Below are 19635 nucleotides of genomic sequence, written 5' to 3'. Positions count from 1 at the left end.
CTAATTGTTGTGTATGAATAATGCCATTGCAACTGATCTGGTATTCGAGTAATTCTATGAGAAGGATCCCGTAGGGGGCGGGGGTATTGTATGCAAAGAAAATCAACCGCTATGCTAATGAGAAGAATGAGGGTAATATCAGGCGGGACCAGCCGCAATGTCGAGGCAGAATATAAGCCACAATGTTAAGTTGAATGTTTCAGCCTTGTGCACAGTCGACAGTCTGCGGTCTCTGGATGCTCAAGGATGGAAGTGCTGTAATGATCGAGCCTGCATCTCCGCCTACTTCAGAAGCGCCGTCGACGGTATCCTCACCAAAGTTCATGTCTTCGTCCAAAATCATTTGAACGGATACAACATGGATCCGCGGAGAGATTTCAGGTCTTCGTTTGAAGGAGTACGTATTCAGAATTTCAGGTTCGTCTTGCGCCCATGACATCTGCCTCCTCAAACCGGTGGGAGATAGTCCATCTTTGTTCCCACGCCGGATACGCAGCGCATCAGAAGGTTTAGCTCGAAAAACGCTGCTTGGCCACCCTTTTGTAGTTTTGGTTAGGGTGCGTCCACAATTGCCCGTCTTGTTGGCCACAGTATCCCATGCATCGACCACCCGGTCCGTCTTGAGATACTGGGAGATTTGTTCTTTCATAGATTCTCCGCGCACGGGAAATCGTGCGGATGTTGGCTGATACATATTAGCGGCAGGATCAGCCGTTGATCCATGTGGTGGGGTCTGGAGATGGCCGTTGGACCAGAAAGACTTTAAATGTTCGATCGAGGCACTGCGTGATTTGAGTGCCCGAGCAGGGGCTGTCGCTGGCCTACTCTGTGTATTGTCTAATTTCATGGTGGAAAGTCGCTTAGAGAGGAAAGGCTTAGAGAGTTTCCTGCTTAAGCGGCCTGGAGTTTGTGGAGATGTAACTGGTGGGGTCGAGTCTGCTGGGACCAAGGCACTGCATGATTTTGCTCGATTCAGAGCTTGTACTGTTTTTGCTTCCTTCGCAACTTCAGTTTGAGTTGGGCGATTGTTGCCAGGCTCGATAACAGGTGTCCTGGCGGGAGTTTGCACGGATCTTCTTGGCTGTAGAGAAGGATCCCGGGGTAGTGGTTTGTTGGAGGACATTGGTCGAGACCATGGTGTAGTGGGACGCCTTGTAAAAAGCTTGTGTTTGGCTGGTTGAGAGCTGCCCACGGCAGCGAATGATCGCTTCTTCGAGTTAGGACTTGACAACCAGAGAATGGGCTTGGAAAACTTACCACATCCTTCCGGCTTGCTATGCCCACTCTTCTCTGCATCTCATTAGTGGAGACGGCGAGCTGGCGAAGAGCTTTCAATAGTGCTGTACCACGCCGACGCAGCTTCCACAAAGCTACAAGCCAACCCTCCAGATTATCCATCATTGTTTGGTAAAAAGGCTTAAGGCTATCGGACTCAAAACAGCCTCCGTCAGCCAATCGAATCATATACAGCCAAAGAGCACTGATCGCCTCTTTTCCCTTCCGTAGATCTTTAAGGGTATCGGTGAGTGCAAGTGTAAAGCGATCTACGGCGTGCTCGATCTGATCGTTGTATGCCACCAGGGAGAGTCGAAAAGTGCGGTCCTCCAGCATCTCGTCAAATACATCGAGGTTTCCGAGAGGGAGGCTGAGGTATTGAATTCTTGTTCGAACATCCAATTCGATGATGAGAAAGTCCTCTGTAGTTCTCTGCAAGACCCCGTCTAACTCGTCCACATGGTCCTGGAGAATTTTCATCACTTGGGGCTTTGATTTTGCGAGCTTCTTCGCCAATAGGTGGACCCCAAACGCCATCTGGGCGATCAACTTCCAAAGCGGATGATATCTTAAACGATCAACGGTGTGCCCTATGGTTCTCCGAAGCAGCTAACTTACTTTTCAGTACCCTTTTGGCGCCATTTGCGGCCACATATGCGTTCGTACTCATCATTCTCAAGCAGATCGCGGCGACGTGTTTGGGCGTCAATCTCAACCACGCACTCATTGGCGGTGTTTTTATTTGCTTCTTCAATTGACTCTTCAAAGGCACCCTGTAACTGGGGGATTGGGTGTACGGGGTATAAGCAGACCTCTTTTTCTTCAACAATGGTTGGAATCTTGGGATCCGCACTAAGGGCATCCGCAGGCAAATTTTCTAGAGCTGCCATCTCGTCAAGACGTTCGAAACGTGCTTCTGTTATACGTCGGACCGTCGAGGACGGAGACAAAGCCAATTGCAGAAGCCGACAGTATGTACTGACTCCCACAGGTGAGGGCTATGGGTGGGAGATCATATCAATTAAAGAGTACGCGCCCGTCCATTGAGAGCCGCTGGGTATAGAACGAGGCAATTGGTATGAATGGCTGGTTTCTGGATCAACGCAAGGTTGAGTTTAGGGAAAGAGTGAAGTGAAACACTCTGAACCAGAATGGAGGCCTACCAGTGGGCCGGACGGGAAAGCACGTATCGGGTTTCAAGATTTACCCCGTATCTATGCAGCGCGGGAATTGGGGCCCAGATCGAAAGAGAAGGCCTGCAGTATGATGCGATCTTGGCCTCTGGGTGGATTGTATCCCACCCAAGGAAATTCCACCTTGTTCGGAAAGTTGAGACTTCGAAGAAACCAAAAAACGAGGAAGACATCAGGAGGTTGGGGAGGTACTGGCTGACGGGGGGGGTATGCCCTCCTTTTTTTTTCAGGTCTTATTACGGAGTACTTTTATTCTCCATCCTTTCCGTTTCTCCACTGCCCCCTTGACGTCTCCTTCCATGGAAGCGCTGCGACAAATCTCCATCGGGCCCTCCAAAGCCCAATGAAGAATCCAAGGCGGCGATCGGGAGGCCCACCACAACCACCAAAACCACGAGTCCGAGGCTGAATGAAAACGCCAGCTTACAGTTTGGGGGGGTTCAACACGGCCGATCCCCATCTAGCCAACCCCCACATCTACAGACGGACCTGGACCGCTGCCACAGGCCGTTAAGGTGCGATATGGATAATGACGATCGGCAGTCTAGCGAAATGCCAATTCCCGGTCTGGCAAACCGTTCCGGCACCACGGAGATTTTGGACTGGAATTTATGCAGTCAATTAAGTCATGGACCACTCGGGTCCTGTTCTGCAAAAATAGGGTCCCAGAAGTTCGTGGGTAATGAGAGGTCCAGGAACTCCCCGAACAATGTGTCAATTTCCGCAAACCCGGCCATGTTCACATCTGGGTCCTGAATTTCGGGAATCGGGCCCATGCTCGTACCCAAGTCATGCATCTGGGGAACTGCCGTCCCGTCAGATACCACACGGTCTTCGCAGGCAAGTGATTCCTCCTCCACGGGAGGTCCGCTCGGTCCTTGCCGGGGGCCCGATCTGGAGTCTCGAGGTGGCTCGGGATTGGAAGTTGCTTGATCGCGTTCTGTCTGCTGCAATGCTTTTCGCCCTAGACGAGCCATGGCCTCGGCGGAGTACCACTGAGAGCTCAGGCTCTCAAGCAACGTGCAACATGCCTCCAAACTAGCTTTGGCCCGCTTGGAGTGCGTAATTAGCTTGCTAGACCGGAGCTGGCGGTATGCCACTCCCATGGAGAGAGCAACTGCATACGGCACGATGGGTAACGGAGGAAGATCCCCCGTACCCTCCGATGCCACAATGGAATGGACTCGGACCGCTGCGAGTCCTTGTCGAATAGACGAGATACGGGTATTATCGAGACTGTCGTTTGGTTTGTGCCGGCATGACAGAATGGCAACGGAATGGTAATATAACTCCAGAAGTCCTAAGTAGAGAATAAGACATGTGGGTGTTTCGATAAAGATACAGTTCAGACCCACCTAAGGTCGCAATGTCCAACTCTTCATGACCGGCCCCTCCAACTAGGTCTTCAAACGCAGGGAACCCTCTTCCCATCCAGTGGTGACTGTTGCAGATGGGCGATAGTAAGATATCACGGTAGCAAGCAAGTCTGAAATGGTGAGCCATACACCAAATGCCCCAGCAGCCTCTGTGCTCCTCGGCTTCTCTGCGCCGATGTCACGATCAGCTAGTAGGACTGGCCGGCCACCAATGCTGGCATGCATTTTATCTAATGTCCACAGGCTCCAGAAAAGCTGGGCTAGAGGATCAGCGGGTGCCCTATCAGGTCGATCAAGGTGCAAACCAATCGTCTGCGCTTGGTGAATTGCTTGACAAAGATGCGATGATGCTGCCTCGGCCCCCTCATGGCCTTCACAATGCAAAGACATGAGTGCAAGGACCCGAATGCGAGTCACGCGATCGGGCTCTAGCAGAGCGTCCATAGCCACAGCCAGTCCCTTGTAGAGTTCTGAGCAGAATTGGCGTGACGACAAGGAAGCTCCATGATCTGTCAAGCGGAGATAGGGACTTGCTGTGGGATCTTTGGCTGCAACAAGACATATGGCCCTCTCGAGGAACACAGAGACAACACCATCATCCTGAGCCTCGAGGAATGCAGATGTATCCAACAAGGGGATGATGGGATTGACCTTGGAACAATATATGGCAATGAGAGGTTCTCGAGTAGATGCGGGGAGGCGGTTACATGCTGTTAATGCCGAGGTGTATCGATGTTGCAATAATGTCGAGATTGTGTGTCTATTTTCTGAGCGAGAGGTCTCATGGTGACCCTGCACGGTTGCCCCGGAATCCTGCGTTGATGGGGTTCTGAGCCAAACGCCAATACGGTTCTTCAGAGGGCTACCGGCCGGCTCATCTAGTCGCTCACGGATCAGGGCTTCAGGGTTCAAGTCTCCGACAAATCGCTCTGTACTCGGTAGTGACCGCATGGCCGGATCTTCTGGTAGCTGGGTTTGGGCATTGGAATCCGAAGGCGGGATCAAATCATTATTCGATATGATCTGCCCTGGTAGATTGGATGACTGTATTTTTTTATCTACCCATTCTGACGGATGTGGGAGGTGCCGACAGCGTTTCTAAGATCAAAGCATTGGATACGTCAGAGCTTGGATCATCCAGCAAGCCATGTTGCACACACCTTCCGCCGTTGGCATGTGGAACAGGCTCGCAAGGCGCGAGTCCTGTTCCGTGATTGGGGTGTATCTGCGAGCCAGGTAAGCTCCATCAAAGTTGAAGGGACTGATTATCGCATCCACTTCTCATCCTGTCGAGAGAAAGCTTGGGGGTTAACGGCTTATCGATAAGCCACGGCCCGCCAATATATTTGCCTGGCATTGCAGCAGACCGTTCTATCGCTCCCCGGGTATCAAATCAAAAGAACTCAAATGGAGAAGGGAAGTTTGGATTCTGCGATAAGCAAAATGGCCAATTTGAGAAGACATACAATTAATTCTGAAAAAGGAGTGGAGACGGTTCAAGAAGAAATAGAATTATATTTAGGTATATTTATGATTTCCTTTGAAATGGGACCTGGACACATCGACATTTGCTAAAAGCATCACCTGCCGCGGGACTAATCTCTCTGAGTTAATTGGCCTCGGCCTCTTCCGAGGCTGCTGCAACCAGAGCTTCGAGAGCATCTGTATCGTCATCGAACTCGTCTGCAGAGCACGCCACGGGTTTTGGCAACGCCTTGCTGGCGCTATCGACGCCCGAGGGGAATGCTTTCGGTGAGCCTGATGAGACATTAGCTACATTTGACGAATTTTCTTTGTCCGAGGGCGGCGTGCTGATAGCTTTTTTGGTTGGCACCAGATTCCAGTCAATGATTTCATCCTCGCCATATCGTGAAGCCAACCAGTCATTGCACTTTTTGAAATGGCCGTTTTCAAACTGAGACCCGTCAGTACATTCATCTACTTGGCTAGGGCCGGGAACACTTACAAAGCCTCCATGTGCACTCAACGGGCTGGGATGTACCGATTGTAGCACGCAATGTTTTTGGCGATTAATTTTCGCCACTCGTGTGCCAGCAGGCTTCCCCCACGCGAGGAAAACAACTCCATGAGTTCGGACACGAGCCACGAGGTCAATCACCCTCTGGGTGAAACGCTCCCATCCTTTGTTGGAGTGACTGTTGGCCTGGTGCGCTCGGACCGTAAGACAGGTATTAAGAAGAAGGACCCCTCGATCAGCCCATGGAGTTAATAGTCCGCCATTATTTGGCGGCACAACAAAGTCTGGGTAGCTTTTCTTGATTCCCTTGTAGATGTTGACAAGAGATGGCGGGGCGCGAGTAGGAGGACGAACGGAGAATGCCAGACCGTGGGCTTGGTTGTCATTATGATACGGATCTTGTCCAATAATGACTACTTTAACTTTATGCAATGGCGTATGTCGGGACCTAGAGTTTGTGAGACAGTGAACAGCCTAGGAGATGAGTCTAGCCTACCAGAAATAGACATCCTCCTCTGGTGGGAAGATTTTTGCCTTCGAATCTTTTTCCTTCTTCAGGAAGCGTTTCAGGTTCAAAAAATCGGTCGAGACTACATCATCCTTCAGGTGAGCAAGCCAGCTCTCGTCCAATGTATCAATCTCTAGCTGCAGGAGGTCTCTTTGCTCTGGTGTGAGGGACGCCACCCATTTAGCTTTGTTGAAGGAGCTGGATCGGGGGGGAGATTGGGCGCTGTTGGCTTGGCTGCTGGCAGGCTTGGGCTTTGGAACGCCAAAGAACGAGGTAATGCTCCCTCCTTTGGGTTTCTTGCTGTCTGCTGCTGAGGCGGCCAAGTGGTCCGCGTTCCGTTTGAGGGTTGGGCTCATTATTGCGCAGACTCGAGAAATTGATCGCGAGGGGTTGAGGATTGGGATCATAAAAGAAAAAAGAAAAAAAAAACACTTGTTAAAGGAGAGTCGAGACCTGTGAAGCGTTGAAATTCCTAGGTGGTTGCTATCCCGTTTCCGTCCTCGTTTATGAGGAACGCGCCACGCGTGGGTAGTTGGACGCGTCAAGTGCTTTCGGACGGATGTATTTACCTGATAACGTAGGATGACTAACCCTCTAGCTCGCCGGCCCGGGGCCCCTAGGGGGCTCGCTCCTGTCGAAGGGCCCGGAGGTCCATGTTGTTCCTAGCCTTAGCCTCACGGCAGAAGATGCTACAGCTCTGAGTCTCTCTTGTTTTATCTCGCTGTGTTATTACAACTGATCTACAAGCGATGATCGTTCTACTTATCTTTGTTGAGACTCGTTGAGACTTGTTGAATACCAAGACGGGTGATGCGAAATGTTCTTTATCAAATTGGTGATACAGATACTTCCTAAGACCGTAGCAAATTCGGAGCAGTCGTTTAAAGCTCATCATGCACCTTCTCGGATGATGAGGGTGTCTCAGCTGAGGCAGAGGAAGTAACGTCCTCAGCTTCCTCAGCATCACTAGCAGTCTCAGCTAGACCATCAACCTTGTACTTGCCGTTCTCCTTGATGAAGGTGACCAGGTCCTCGACTGTACGGGAGCCTTCGTAGTCAACAGGCTCGTCTTTCTTACCAGCCGGGAAGAGCTTGATGGTAGGGAATCCGGTGATGGAGTCCGGCACGTCATTAGCGGTCGCATCAATCTTAGCCACAACAACCTTTTCAGGCACGTTGGCGTAAAGAGCAGCGAGTTCCTCGTACTTGGGAGCAAGGCTAATGATAAAGATTAGTGCGGAGCAAGGGCTGAAGATCACTAGTTCACTTACGACTTGCAGTGTCCACACCAAGGAGCGTAGAACTCAAGCAGCACGTCCTTTTCGTTGTCAATCACGACCTCTTGGTAGTTTTTGCCCACAACGACAGTGACAGGGCCTTCCTGGGTCTCGGGAATGGGCTCCGACTTGATGCTAGGCTCGGTCTTGCCGTCCAAGACGTCCTTAACAAACTTGCCGATCTCCTTAGCATCAATCTTCTTTGACTGATCATAGGGATACTTGGCGTTTTTGGAGGTTTCCTGGATAGCGAAGGCGGGGAACTTCTCTGGCTCTAGGTTCAGGTTACCGGCATGAGCGCCGAAAAGCTTGGCATCGAGAGTAACGAAGTTGATCTCGCCGCGGTGCTTTTCAGCAATGGGACGGAAATCATCCGCGAACTTCTCCCGCTCTTCGGCAGTCTCAGCGAAGATGTATGCCAAAGGAATGCCAGCCTAGTAATAGATTAGTATCGATATGGTAGCCAGCAGATCCATGAATCGAAACTTACTGCCATGTACTTAGAGTACGTCTCAGGGCCAAGTTCGCCAACAAGGGGAGTGCTGGCAGTTGTTGTCCAGGCCAAGATAGATGCGTCATCAAGCTTGCCATCGTACACAGCCTTCTTCTCGTCAAAGTCCTTGTAGAGAACGATCGACGGTTGCTTCACGCCCTCGGCCTTGGCGAGAGCAGCGTCATTGGAGGCGCCAAAAAGGAAGTTGTCGCGTTGTGATTCGGCGAAAGAAGTGAAGGACTTGTTAGAGGCCTTATCGTCCGAGGCGATGTAACCAACGATCACAATCTTATCTGGGGTCTTGAATTCCTCTAGGTTTTCTTCGTTCACGGTGGAAACGGCGGGCATCGACTGTTTCGTCATGTATGAGATAATTCTGTCGAGGTTAGCATGGTTAAACATGGCGATTATTCGGCTCAGCATCACCTACGAGTCTGTTTGGCGGGAGCCACCGTATGGCTTGTGTGATTCGGGGCCACGGAACACCTTCAAGGTAGGGTAACCGTCGACTCCGAAGCTTCGGCATAGCTCTTCTTCTGCAGTGCAGTCCACCTTCACCAGAGGGATGTTCTTACTCTTGAGCTCTGTAGCTGCTTCTTCATACTTAGGGGCCAGCGCTTTGCAGTGGCCACACCACGGTGCGTAGAACTCAGCCAGAACCAAGTCATGCTCTTTCACGAAGTCATTGAAAGTATCCTGGGTCAAGGAAAGGACATTGGATTCTGCTGAATTGGCTTCAGTGGCAGAAACAGTTGCCGCAGCTCCGAGGAGGCTCAGAACCAAAGGAGTGAACGACCGCATGGCTGTATATTTTAGCTCTAAATCATTGCCGATACATTAGTATATTATGATATCCCAAGGTCTTCAAAGGGGATTAAATATATCTTACCAAGTCGTCGATGGATGGGGGGGGGGGGAAACTGAAATGCGAGGTGCGAGGGTTCCCAGGTATGTTATTTAAAAACAACAAGCTGGAGGGGAAGGGGAGTGGAGATGAGGACAGTTTGTTCACTTGGCGGCTTACAAGGGTGGAGCTTTCCCGTGCCCAGGCTTAACTATGCAGGGCGGCCCCCCTTCGCAAGGGGAAGGCGGCTCCCATGTACCTTCAACGGGATTCTTGTACTTTGTCAGTGATTATTTGAATGAAACCGTGATAGACATAGATGGCTCACGTTGACTCGCCTCCTCTGTTACACCGTCTACTAAAAGCTCGTCAATAGCGCGGCCTCGGGTGCTTGGCGAGACGCCGTGCTGATGTCGTGTGACGATACACTTACTAAAAGATATATTATGTCGCTTTTTAGAAAAGGATACGTGGACATTTATACCCCGTCAAGGGCTACATTCGAATCCACATTGATAATCAAAATGCTCACATGGCTTTAAATAGACACATTTCCTTATCATACCGATTTCCGTGTATGACTACGGGTTGGCTAGCGTTTCCCCTATATCTCCCTCACATCTGCCTGCTGTCGGGACTGAATCGTAGCTAAAGCCGCCGGTATGAATGTCGCGGTCGAGCTCAGACCCAAGCTCCAGTGCATCTTGCTTGCCACGCTCGACATCCACAAGCAGCATCAGTGGTAGAGGTAGAAAGATCAAAACAGCCAGAAATATGAAAGCTGGTCGGATGCCACCATACCGGTCGGTGATGAAGCCAACAATAGCAGGGCCAAATATACTCGATCCTTTGTCCGTGATGGCGTACAAAGCATAGAATGCGGCTTCGTAGCCAGGGGGGGATTAATTCGGCGAAGAAGCTTCGGCAGTATGAAGAAAGGCCACCCATGACGAGGCCGTAAACCGCCCCCAAAGGATACATCTCCCATGGCTGCTGAAGTCCGAGGCCGACGCGCTGCACAGAGGGTGAAAATCCAAGGATTCCGTAGAGGGGAATCAGCTCAAAGAGAAGGATACAGGCGATGATTGTTTGGGACGCGCCAAGGCGAAAGAAGGAAGACATGTAACTCCATGAGAAGGCGCCGCATACTCCCGCAACCATCACAATCACGTTAATCAGCCCTAACGCTGCCGGCTTCATACCAAGCTCTGTCTTTGCAAAGAGAACTGCGGTCCCACTGACGGTAGCAATTCCATCACTGAGGAGAAACCAAGCTGCGAGGAAAAGTAGAATATCCTTCAATCGTCGCGCTCGCATTACAGTCTTTCCAAGAGACTTCCAGGCATGGGCCATATATGCCGTCCAAGAATGAAGAGGTTTCCCATCACTGAGCAGTGGCGGGCCCGGACGAGAACGAAGCCATAAGCTAGCAGGAATCGTGAAGATAAACCACCAAAGTCCGATAAGAAACAAGACAAGGCGGAGAGAGAACGTTGTTTGGTGGGTCGTCACTACCACGACTATAGCAATGATTTGCAGAGTCACAGCTCCAATATATCCGATTCCGACGCCAAAAGAAGAGATTCTAGTTGAAAGATTCAATTCAATAGACGCCACCGAAGACGATGTGCGTGTGCTCTCGATCAAGGGACTTGTCTCGTTAAGTACTCCATCTGCTGCTGGCCGTTCCTGATACTTCACCATCAACGGGTGATGGCGAACCAACAGAGGCAGAAATGAGTTCAAGAGAACGAATGAAGCACCAAAGCAGGTGTTGGCAATGATCGCGAGTAGAGCTCCCACGAGGTAGATCCGGGGAGAAACTAAGAGAATCGACATCGTTGCGATAGAGCCCATCAAGCCGAATAGGACTAAGAGAGTCTTCCGATAACTGCCATGATCTGCTGCGCCGGACATAGAGATGATCAGGACAGCCTGCACCAGAACGCTAACAGAAAATGTATATAAGGCAAAGCTCGCGGTGTTGACCTCTGCGCCAAGGAAGAAGACAATACATTGCCCTGTGCCATACCCTGGTGGGTGATTAGGCTGGTTAGAAGAGCTCCAAGTTGTGCTACACGGCGTGGATTTGTCGGACAAAAGGACTCCTCTATCCCGGGCCATTTGCTCCAACGTTATTGGGAGAAACGAAGCTGCTCATGAGTTAACCACGATCGCTCGGTGGATATGGCGAGATCAAAACATACACATGGCACATACGGGGAACACCTCCGCGGCCCAGCCATAACCATACCAGCCTGCTAATTCTTTCTTACTAGTCAAACGAGGATCATCTCCTGGGTATGAAGGAGCCCGTCCTGGGGCCTCCACTGCCTCATCTCGTTGTCGACTCATTTCCTCTTTTTATCTCCAGCAGACAAAGCCTCCTGATGCGGAGGCGCGAAGATGGAATGAGGTTGTAGATCATGGATCCTGCCCCGGGTGTGATGGGAGATCATGACCTATCCATTACATTACGTTACACATCACAGCGGCGGACAGCGCCGTTTCTAGGCAAAATGACGTAATTACCTTACATACCTAAGACAGCCGCGTATTGATCTGGTCCACCTGGAACTAAGGCCGATATATCAGGCACCAAGGCATGAAGACGTGCAAAGGCGGTGCATGCGCAAATCGCGCGCTTTCATTCTGTCTCGACTGCCTTTGGTAACGGATCACTCATTACCTCCACCCACCCCAGTCCCTCTTCAAATCGCACGCTCTTTAAGGCCTCTGTACCTGGTCGTATGAATTTCGCTGTTCAGCATATCAGCTGAGCATCTGCAAACTCACTCCGGGTTCATTTGTCTTTGTCCATACGCCCACCAACCCGGAATCTGCCCGTGCAGGAACCGGCGCATTTGCAATAAACCGATCGTCCGGCTCATAACATTTCCCTCAAGTCAGCAATTATCATCGGTCTTACTTCGACCTTGCGCTTATCCATTCAACCCTCCGAACACGAACCCTCGCGACCTGCGGTACTCCCCTTGATTATGACCCCGGTGATAGTCCATTACGGCTAGTGATACGCATGGCACTGGGCTGAGACTTATTGCTCCGCTCTTTCTCGATTTCTCGATCCCCCTGCCGTGAAATTAAGTGGCGGCGGTGGTAATCCAAGAGGGAAGCCGAAACGCCAGGGCGTCTGGCATTGAGCCATGCCCGGTGTGATCATGGAGACTACCAGTGTTGATGGATCTTTCCAGCGGCAAAGACTCAACGAAGGTGTCAACGGCACGCTAGGGTCTCACGATGAGAAGGGGTTCCAGGCCTCCGCCATGAACGGGCCGGTCCATGTTAATGGTGCGGGAACGCAGCCTTCTCAAAAACCAGACCTAAACGAAGCCCTTGTGCCATTTGAGCTACCACATATTACGCAAGGGTTTTTCCCCTTTTCCATGTTGGTCAACCGATCAGTGCAGCAATGCTGGAACGACCTATCCGAGCTAGTGACAGAATTGGCTGCGACTTAAGTTTCCCCAGATTCGTCCGCCCTCATCAACGGCAAGTCACCTGGGAACCAATCCACGGAAAATATCCGCAAGAAACTGCGTATCCTCGACTTTGCACATGTCAAAAGAGCCGAATTCATCAAACTCTTGGTTCTCTCTCAGTGGAGCCGACAGGCTGCAGAAGTGAGCAGGTTAATCGACATCCAAGGCTTTATTCGCTCGCGCCACCAAGCATATGCTGCAGCTGTTCAGGTCGTTGGCGAGATGAAGCGGGATCTGGTGCGAGCTCAAGTCGCTAATCCTGATCTGAAGACGGCTTTGGAGGTTCTTTCCAAGGGTCGAGTGGACGCACTACCCGATGTAAGTTTGTAAATGAAATCTTGTTGAGCAATTTACCTTTTAACATTGGATACAGTTTGGCTACAAACCACCAAAGCGCCTGACCGCACGGGGAACTCTCAAAAAATTACACAAGATCAATCGAATAATAAGCATTAGATTGTCCGTGTACGATCAAGTGCCCCCTCAATTACGAAATTACCGTGTCCATGATGGCCGAGTAACTTTCACAGTGCCCGGGGAGTTTGAACTCGATCTTTCTGTGGCTGAAGAGGCATATACTTCTCAGTTCTTCTTCGTTGATATTCGCTTTGACTTCTCACCCTCTTCCCCTGTACCAAGGGAAACATTTTCAATCAGCTTGATGCGAAAATCAACGAGGTCCTACATAATGATGGTCTTCTAGGGTGCTTTGAATTTTTGAACGGCCTCGTCTTGACGAATAAAGTGAATACGCTCTTCAGGCAAGCTGTCGAGCTCACACAAAACCTATGGGCAGATTGTCTGCGCATCGAGTTCCTTCACCGCACTCTTGTCATTCAGTACTGGCCTACAAAACCTGGACCAAAAAGCTGGTTAGAGATCGGCGTCCAAAGAGGTGGTCAAGGGTCTGGCGGGATTTGTGTACCACATCTTGGTTTTCGCTGGATGCGAGATGGCCAGCAAGCTAATCACACTGCTCTTCGGTTTGACACCAAGAATCTTGATATCGAACGACTTTTGCGGAGCGTTATCGCGACACATATATCGCATATGCTGTCATCCGTGTTTGCCAAGCTGAGGACGTATACTTTGTTCTCACACAACAAGCTCATGCTACGAGGCCAATTGTCCCAGACAGAACCAGGGGATTGCCACCTCGAGATTCAGCTAACTTCATCCCGGTTTGTGCGGGTCTCTGTCGAACCTTTATCTGGGGCCATGATTTTTGGACATCCCGATGGTCCGCGCCCTGATGCAAAAATTGCTGCTTCTTCCCTCGAGGAAATTCTCTCCCGTGTCATTCGCCTTCGATGTGCTGCGGCTTTAGAGGAAATCGAGTCTGGTACTAAGGCAATTGGTTTAGAGATGGTTAGCCAAAGGACCCTAGGGCTTGATGCTCGACGATTGTTTCCTTCGCAAACTTTACACACTGCCTTTTTTACTCACCCCATATGGGATCGGCATTGGGTTGTTGCGGCAACGAGCAGCATGGATGGCGACGGCTGGTGGCTCGTACGACTGCCGCTCCAAACCGATGCCGACAGGCCAAGCCCTTCTGCTCATCTTATCAGAAATAACCTCACGACCCGACATTTCTCCTGTACTGCAGGCGCCGAACTTGTCCATGGCCTTGCGGGCATCTTAGCAATATATGCCAATGCTCGGTGCTTGTCAGGCTTACCAGAGATCCACCTGGAGCCTTCATTGGAGAAATTACAGTTAGGACCTGATCTTGAAGTCCCTGAGGTGACTTTCCGCTACAATGCAGCCATGCTTCCCCCTGCCCTTAAAATCTTACGGCCTCGGGGAGGAAGATATTTGCGGGACAGCATTCGTCTTCTATTCCATGGAATTGACCATGCCAGCCAATCCACGGTCCTGGTGGCCTATGGCACTCTGCAGCGTTCACTGAAGTTTCTTCCCTCTCTCCTTTCCAAACCCGAGACCTCCCTTCTCATGCTCTCTCCAAGCGGGGTTGCGCTTCGTCTGCTGGTCCCAGCTGGACGCTCTGTGACCCTTCACCTTTTTGAACGCCTGCAACGCCTTGAATGTGTGCTCTCAATCATTCAGTCGTTGATCGAGAAGCAGATGACCCTTCTTGCATGTTCATTTTCGCAAATTGAGTTCGCATATGGCCCAGGGAAGAGGTTCCGTGCTCGATTCGATATCGATATCTCTGGCCCCTCTCTTTCCGACCATATCGACATTTCACATGCCTTGTCTATGGCTGATCCTCTTTTCCGAATGCATTTGAGGATAAGCTTCGATAGTCCCAGTCCGCACCGTCGGGTCCAGGAGGCACTAACTGTGGCTCTAAACCACCGCTTCCCGAAAGTTGGCATTAGCCCTACTCTGGGGTATATGTCCAAGACCTTCCCTCTCTTGCAGTGCCTAGACCAAATAACATCAGCACCCACTAGTTCATTGGTATTACATGTCACCGTCCGCGGCCCTACCGATTTTCATTTGCACTACCCTCAATTGCGTTCTCGGTTTCGTTTATGCGCTCGGCCACAAAAGGGGCAAGCGGTTTGGTTACTTGAAGATTCCAATCGACCTCCCTTGCCCGAAACCGGACAAGTCTCACACGCAGTCCACGAGAAAATTTACAACTCCAAAGGCGACGGCTGGCAGGGCCAGGGAGATGGGGCAATTTCCGAGGTGGAAAAGGTCGGAGACCTTCTATCCACGCTCCATGCATGCCTCAGCGCTTGCCCTCCTGAAGCACTTCGCCCAGAAACAGTGGTCAAGCAACTTCCTGAAGCTGAAAGTACGCAGAGAACCACAGGAGGTGCTCCTATCCAGGCCACCACCCGAAGGGCCGAACTCCCGAATAACCCCGATATCATTACGATTGATTAGCGTGCTGTGCAAGGGGAGTTCTATGGAGTTAAAGTTATTCATAAGGTATGCAATTGACCTTGTGGAGTGTATTCTTAGTCTTAGGTCTTAATCATGACACAACTACGACATGTTCTTATCCCATGACGCCGATTGTCAAATTCTAGACTTCGATAAATCGCAGCATGTATTTCCATCATTAGGTCTTGGCGACACGTATTCTAGCGTTCCGACTCTATATACTCGTGCCCAGCTTAGTACCGCTCCTCTTTTACCTTGCCCCTTCCCCGTAGCACATCATATTCAATCCATCTGACGGCTGGAATGGCGCCGTCCGGCAAAAGTCGCCCGGGGTTCATCACATGGCATCCTTCGTATGTCATGCAGAAAGGTGCAGCCTCAGCATCTGCCAAAACGAGGGCCGTGGGTAATGGGTAAAGCTGCAACGCTGAAGCGTGGTCCCACAAGACAGGCCGCACCGAGAAGTGGAAAGGGCGAAATCGTGCCTTGGTCTAGAATGGTCTTCACTAGTTTCCGGGCCGAGTTTGCAGCAGGGGTAGGCAGCATTTGATGTTTAGAGCCATCGTCGTGACCATCAGCTTCCGGTACAATAGAGACGGCATCGTCTTCCAATGTCTCATGCATGCTAGAATCAGGCTCGTCACTGTCGACTTGTGTATCGATAGCGGTGCGTCTTAACCGGCTTGAAATGTCATCTCGAAAGATGACAATATCATGGACAGGCCCGAACCATGAAAATCGTGCTGGGTTTGAAGTCCAGATAGCTTCACCCGGTGTCTCTGACGCGTGGGTTCGATCAAGTTCAGATGCGGCAGCCGCAAAAGCACGCTTGATCCGAGAGGTGAAAAGTTCGGGAATGGGCTGCCGAGGAACAGCAGAGGCTGCCCCAGAGGAGAATGCAGAGGCCCATGGGTCGTTGTCGCCGGGGACGAAGACGAATGTCGAGTGTTGTAATAGTGCTGGGAAGTCGGATAGCACCACTGCGAGGGAGTCAAAATATTCCTTGTATTCAATACTCCCAGCTCGGCCTCCGCCATTGATGATCGCCTTTTGTACGAAGTTGCCCATCAAAACAAAGGTTTGCGGGCGCTCTGATATAGCGAGGTCATTATAGGTGCTGAAAACTTTTCGCAGCGCATCAAGGGTCTTCATGTTGTCCAGGTTGACCTCGCTCAGTATAGCTATTCTCAATCGGGCTGGAGGCGCCATGGACTCCGGTTCTGTTTGCAGACATTTTTCTTGGATCCTCCTCATTCGAGCTCCTTGGGCCCGCTCGCTCCCAGTACCCAAGAAGTCAACCCAACCAAAGCCCCCATTTGCACTCACTTCACTGCTTCCTTGTCGGGTACTTGTTCCTAGGGAGATTTCTCGTCTCTCGCATGGGGGCCCACAGATTGAAACACCAACAAAGTGGCCTCCAATGGTGCCTCCAACTCCTGCGTTTCCTCCAAGCACGGACCCACGTATCATCTCTTCCTCTTCATAGATCCCATCCACAAGCACAATCATGCCCGGGGCAAACCAAGCCCCATCCTCGGGGATCATGCGTGCATGACTCAGGTCAAGAGCAACACTGCCAGTCAAATCAACAAGAGAGAGATCACCGGTGGGGGAAATGGAGAGGAGCCCCAGCAAGAGATGTGAGCTCCCGGTGCGTCCCAGCAGATTGGCAATAGGGGTGAGTTTATAGGATTGCTGCATGGCTAAATTCGATGGGGCCCGTTTCAGCGACGGAACTCCTGTCCCTCCCAATGAGCTTTGGAAAGACTCATTTCGTAGTAATCTCTGGTAGACCAGGTTGTAACGATCCCGGAATAAAGAGGTTTTGTGCGAAGGGTTCGGAAATAAAGAGGGTTTGGACTTGATAGCTTCGAAATACTTCTTGTCCACGTTGTAGGTCAACCGGGGAAGATCGAAGGAGTCAACCACTTTGAGCCAGTTCCGAGGATGGAATGACAGCTTGGATTCATCCTCATCTTCTTCAGCGTGGCTGTCAGGTCTAGAGTCACTCGGCGCATTGTCAATAGTCGCTCCACTCACGAATCCACCTTGAGGGTTCGTTTTGCCAACCGCCACCCTCCCACCACTCATGCTTCCTTCAAGTGTCTGCAATATCGCCTTCAAAGAAGCACCCTTGCCCTCTTCCATGATGACGCCTCCGCCCGATCTTTTCCAAACCTTTGCCACTTCATCTAAGACTCTCTCCGCCAGGCCTTCTTCTCGCCATCCTGAACCACAATTTTTGCCCACGAAGACAGCAAGCGTTTGTAGTGCAGACGATGAAATGGTGAGATTGTGCTTGCGAGTGAATGTGCGAAAAGCCACCGGTCGAAGAGTAGAAGGAGGTAGCAAGATGGGTAGGATAGATGTCTTCGTCGGAGGAGCATGGGCTTTGTGCACGCGAAATGGACGGGCCGGGGTCCCAAATGCGGGTGATGAGGATGGAATTGGGTCTGGGGCCCCCATCTGTAAGTGCGCTGGGTGCCGCGGCGTAGCTGGATCCATGACGATTGGTAGTGTCGTATCGGCTTAGAGGCAAATTGCAGTCGAATTTGACAGAAAGATGAACGAAACGCGTCGCGCGGGACGCGGTGGACCCGCGCCGTCTTATCGATAAGCTGGCGTTTCGTTTCTTCGTTTTTGTCGCGACCTCATTCTTGACTTCTAGTGACTCACGCTCCAATATCCTTCGGTTTTCCTTCCATCAAACCTGTTATCTGCTCTCGTGCAGGCACTAACATGGCCGACCTCAGCCCACCCCAGGAGATATCTTCGGAAGACAAGCAAACACAGTTGAAGAAATTGATCGAACAAGCCGCTGCGAAAGACGCGATCAAAGACCACAATGCCGCTTCTGAGCTATACTCCCAAGCTACAGAACTCCAAGCAGAATTAAATGGCGAGCTATCCCCGGAAAACGCGGATCTACTCTACGCGTACGGGAAGTCCTTGTACAATGTCGCAGTGGGCAGAAGTGATGTGCTTGGGTCTAAGGTTGCTGGTGAGCCTCAGGGTCAGTCAAACAAAGGCTCTGCGGCGACCGCTGCGCCTCCCGAACAGTCATCTGAAGGCAGTAGCTTAATCAAGGATGCCATTTCAAACGCCACAGCCAAGCATCCTAAACCAGCAAAGAAAGCCGATCCGGCGCCAGAAACTGAGCACTCGAAGCCTTTCTTCCAATTCACCGGCGACGAGAATTTCGTTGACTCGGATTCCGATGAGGAAGCCGGCGAGGAGAGGAAGAAGAGGACGAGGACGACTTCGCCAATGCATTCGAGGTCCTCGACTTGGCACGCATCCTTTACCTTAAGAAACTAGATGCAGCGGAAGGCGACGGTGACGGGAAAGACAAAGGAAAATCAACAGACGTTCCGGCAGACCTGAAGCACATCAAAGAACGACTCGCTGACACCTATGACCTCCAAGCAGAAATCTCGCTGGAGGGCGAGAGGTTCAGCGACGCAGTTACCGACCTACGAACTGCCCTCGACTTGAGATACTCTCTATTCCCGTTCGAGGATGCTTCGATTGCTGAATGCCACTATAAGCTTTCATTGGCCCTTGAATTCGCATCGGTCCAGCAACAGGGAGAAGATGGAAAAGAGAAATCAGTGGACAAGCAAATGCGAAAAGAAGCCGCCACTCAAATGGAACGTGCAATCGAAAGCTGCAAAGTCCGCATGGAGCAAGAAGAGAAGAAACTCGCAAATAATGAAAGCTTGGAAGAAGATAAGGTCACGGCCACAAAGAGGAAAATCGCCAACGTGAAGGAAATAATTGCGGACATGGAGCAGCGAGTGAGAGCCCCTCCTCCCCCGACCTTTCATCGCCAACAAGGCAATGGTGTCAGTAAATTTGTGGCTAACATACCGCCTTTACAGCTGGTCGACCTTCACCGCTCGCCGGTGTCGATTGAAGAAAGCAATCAAGAGAGCGAAGCATTTCTCAAAGGGATCCTAGGTCAAATCGTCGGGCAACCTGCAGCAGATCAGAAGGCACAACTCGATGCCGCTAGCAAAGGAGCAACCGATCTTTCCTCGTTGGTAAGGCGAAAACCGGCAAATCAGTCTAGCCCGTCCTCGGTTGTATCAGGCAAGCGTCCTGCGGAGGATTCGTCTATCGAACAGGAGGCGAAAAGGCCTCGTGGCGAGGTTGCTGACGATGCAAGCTAAAGGCAGCCAGCTTGCAGCGGGGCTGTGAAGAGGCCGATTACTATTCTTCCTAATGGCGAGCTTTGTTTATCAATCTGGGTTTCGATAGCTTTCAATCTTAACTCCTCGTTAACATTCCTACTAATAGATGGATTATGTATTGATTATAAACGTCACG

At 51.0% G+C, this 19635-nt stretch overlaps 8 protein-coding genes across 8 annotated transcripts; 2 read left to right on the top strand and 6 right to left on the bottom strand.

The window, feature by feature from the left end:
• Positions 1–199: 199 nt before the first annotated feature.
• On the bottom strand, positions 200–2165 carry N7468_010487 (uncharacterized protein; the record flags this gene model as incomplete). Its single annotated transcript, XM_058479782.1, has 3 exons — positions 200–1207; positions 1258–1843; positions 1894–2165. 3 exons carry the CDS (start codon positions 2163–2165, stop codon positions 200–202), a joined length of 1866 nt encoding a protein of 621 aa, XP_058325305.1.
• Positions 2166–3094: 929 nt separating this feature from the next.
• N7468_010486 (transcription factor domain-containing protein) lies at positions 3095–5091 on the bottom strand (the record flags this gene model as incomplete). Its single annotated transcript, XM_058479781.1, has 3 exons — positions 3095–3823; positions 3974–4942; positions 5005–5091. 3 exons carry the CDS (start codon positions 5089–5091, stop codon positions 3095–3097), a joined length of 1785 nt encoding a protein of 594 aa, XP_058325304.1.
• A 362-nt stretch (positions 5092–5453) lies between these two features.
• On the bottom strand, positions 5454–6686 carry N7468_010485 (uracil-DNA glycosylase; the record flags this gene model as incomplete). Its single annotated transcript, XM_058479780.1, has 3 exons — positions 5454–5759; positions 5811–6270; positions 6319–6686. The coding sequence occupies 3 exons, from the start codon at positions 6684–6686 to the stop codon at positions 5454–5456; spliced, it is 1134 nt and encodes a 377-aa protein (XP_058325303.1).
• A 525-nt stretch (positions 6687–7211) lies between these two features.
• On the bottom strand, positions 7212–8901 carry pdiA (protein disulfide isomerase PDI1; the record flags this gene model as incomplete). The annotated part of the gene is made up of 4 exons (XM_058479779.1): positions 7212–7548; positions 7602–8041; positions 8098–8476; positions 8531–8901. The coding sequence occupies 4 exons, from the start codon at positions 8899–8901 to the stop codon at positions 7212–7214; spliced, it is 1527 nt and encodes a 508-aa protein (XP_058325302.1).
• Positions 8902–9525: 624 nt separating this feature from the next.
• atg22-1 (putative autophagy protein Atg22) lies at positions 9526–11299 on the bottom strand (the record flags this gene model as incomplete). Its single annotated transcript, XM_058479778.1, has 3 exons — positions 9526–9827; positions 9889–11097; positions 11152–11299. 3 exons carry the CDS (start codon positions 11297–11299, stop codon positions 9526–9528), a joined length of 1659 nt encoding a protein of 552 aa, XP_058325301.1.
• An 809-nt stretch (positions 11300–12108) lies between these two features.
• N7468_010482 (mediator of RNA polymerase II transcription subunit 14) lies at positions 12109–15306 on the top strand (the record flags this gene model as incomplete). The annotated part of the gene is made up of 3 exons (XM_058479777.1): positions 12109–12253; positions 12434–12762; positions 13102–15306. 3 exons carry the CDS (start codon positions 12109–12111, stop codon positions 15304–15306), a joined length of 2679 nt encoding a protein of 892 aa, XP_058325300.1.
• A 378-nt stretch (positions 15307–15684) lies between these two features.
• Positions 15685–17811, bottom strand: N7468_010481 (DNA polymerase epsilon noncatalytic subunit; the record flags this gene model as incomplete). Its single annotated transcript, XM_058479776.1, has 1 exon — positions 15685–17811. The coding sequence occupies one exon, from the start codon at positions 17809–17811 to the stop codon at positions 15685–15687; it is 2127 nt and encodes a 708-aa protein (XP_058325299.1).
• Positions 17812–18045: 234 nt separating this feature from the next.
• On the top strand, positions 18046–19478 carry N7468_010480 (SHNi-TPR domain-containing protein; the record flags this gene model as incomplete). Its single annotated transcript, XM_058479775.1, has 2 exons — positions 18046–18507; positions 18546–19478. The coding sequence occupies 2 exons, from the start codon at positions 18046–18048 to the stop codon at positions 19476–19478; spliced, it is 1395 nt and encodes a 464-aa protein (XP_058325298.1).
• Positions 19479–19635: the final 157 nt, after the last annotated feature.

This window comes from Penicillium chermesinum (genome assembly GCF_028974085.1).
Source record: "Penicillium chermesinum strain IBT 19713 chromosome Unknown utg000009l:1.0-952002.0:1.0-954369.0, whole genome shotgun sequence".
Taxonomy (NCBI): Eukaryota; Fungi; Ascomycota; class Eurotiomycetes; order Eurotiales; family Aspergillaceae; genus Penicillium; species Penicillium chermesinum.
This window is presented reverse-complemented; position numbering and strand designations above follow the sequence as displayed.